This window comes from Echinops telfairi, unplaced genomic scaffold (genome assembly GCF_000313985.2).
Source record: "Echinops telfairi isolate 266 unplaced genomic scaffold, ASM31398v2 ScPeMD7_7424;HRSCAF=8462, whole genome shotgun sequence".
NCBI classification, from domain to species: Eukaryota; Metazoa; Chordata; class Mammalia; order Afrosoricida; family Tenrecidae; genus Echinops; species Echinops telfairi.
This window is the reverse complement of record NW_022111324.1, coordinates 49,217,090-49,218,293: the sequence shown is the minus strand read 5'-3', so window position 1 is coordinate 49,218,293 and position 1,204 is coordinate 49,217,090. Positions and strand designations below refer to the sequence as shown.

Here is a 1,204-nt window from a genome sequence, read left to right as displayed (position 1 = left end):
GTGTGTGTGTGTGTGTGTGTGTGTGTGTGTGTGTGAAATCTCAGTGACGGTCAGGGTAGGAGTGAACATGTTGCAACTTGGAGGCAGTGCAAGTCTCAGTCGATCCTGAAGATCCTCGCATCCAGAACATGATGCAAAGAAAACAGTAATCCTCCCAACTTAGAGCAACAGGTAACGTCGTGAGAAGCAGAGAAATGATTGACATCAGAGACTTCATTTATCTTGGACACACAATCAGTGTCCACGAACGCAGCCGTTAAGAAGCACAATGAGGTGATGTCACTGGAGGTCACCCTGAAGTCGTGTTTTCGGTACATGAAACTCAGGATTGGTGAACCCATAGAGGCAGCAAGTAGAATAAGGATTTTGGAATGGGGGGGGAGGTGTTTAAAAGAGGGATGATGTCAAGGAGTCCAGGAGGAAAAAAATGTTTGGAAACGGATTGAACTATGTATGGGATGATATGATATATGGATTAACTCCCAATGAATAAAAGTAAAATAATATTAAAAAGATATAAAATGACACATTGCATTATTATTATTTTTTTAAATATATCTTCATGTTCAGGGTTCTGTTCCCAGAGCTGGGAAGACACCAGCCCAAGCCGGTGTGGCAGCCCTCACAGCCGGCAGCACCTGACCGGTTCCAAGGTGTTCGTCTTTTCATTCGCCCAGTGGAGCGGGAAAGGAGAGTCCCTCTTCCCTGGCCAGACCCAGAAACTGGAGCCCAGAAGACTCCGCAGCAAAAATGGCTCCAGGCGCCTCCTTCCACACGACCTCACAGCTCGCCAGCCCCCCCCACCAACCCCAGCCCCGCTCACCTGGCTTGCAGGGGATGGGCTGAATAGGCAGAGCCAGCTGGGAGTCGGGGGTGACGGGCAGAGGCTGGTGGCTTGGGGGGAAGGCTGGGATCATAACGTAAGGCATGTTGACCTGCTGAAGGCAGAGAACCACTGTGTGAGTCCCCAAGGGCCCACAGAGCCACCGAGCTGGGGTGAGCCCAGGGACACAGGTGAAAAGGAGAGGCTAAGGGGCAGCGACCGTCTTCAAAAGGGTCCATCTGCCGGTATGCCATCTCCAGGAGCTCCTGTCTACCTGTCCTAGGTGGACACTCTAGGCCCCCTCCCTCCCTTGTGACAGAGAAAGAAGACCAGGGCAGGGGCTCGAGCAGATGCAAGAACCCCCCGCCATAGGGAGATGCA

At 52.0% G+C, this 1,204-nt stretch overlaps 1 protein-coding gene across 1 annotated transcript in view; it reads right to left on the bottom strand.

The window, feature by feature from the left end:
• LOC101642218 (transcription factor SOX-13) overlaps positions 1–1,204 on the bottom strand; it is a gene marked incomplete at its 5' end in the record, with an annotated part of 9,852 nt that overhangs the window by 7,421 nt on the left and 1,227 nt on the right. Inside the window, one exon of the mRNA XM_045298243.1 lies at positions 824–938. Within this exon, the coding sequence (XP_045154178.1) occupies positions 824–938 (115 nt within the window). The remainder of the gene's footprint in view (positions 1–823; positions 939–1,204) is intronic.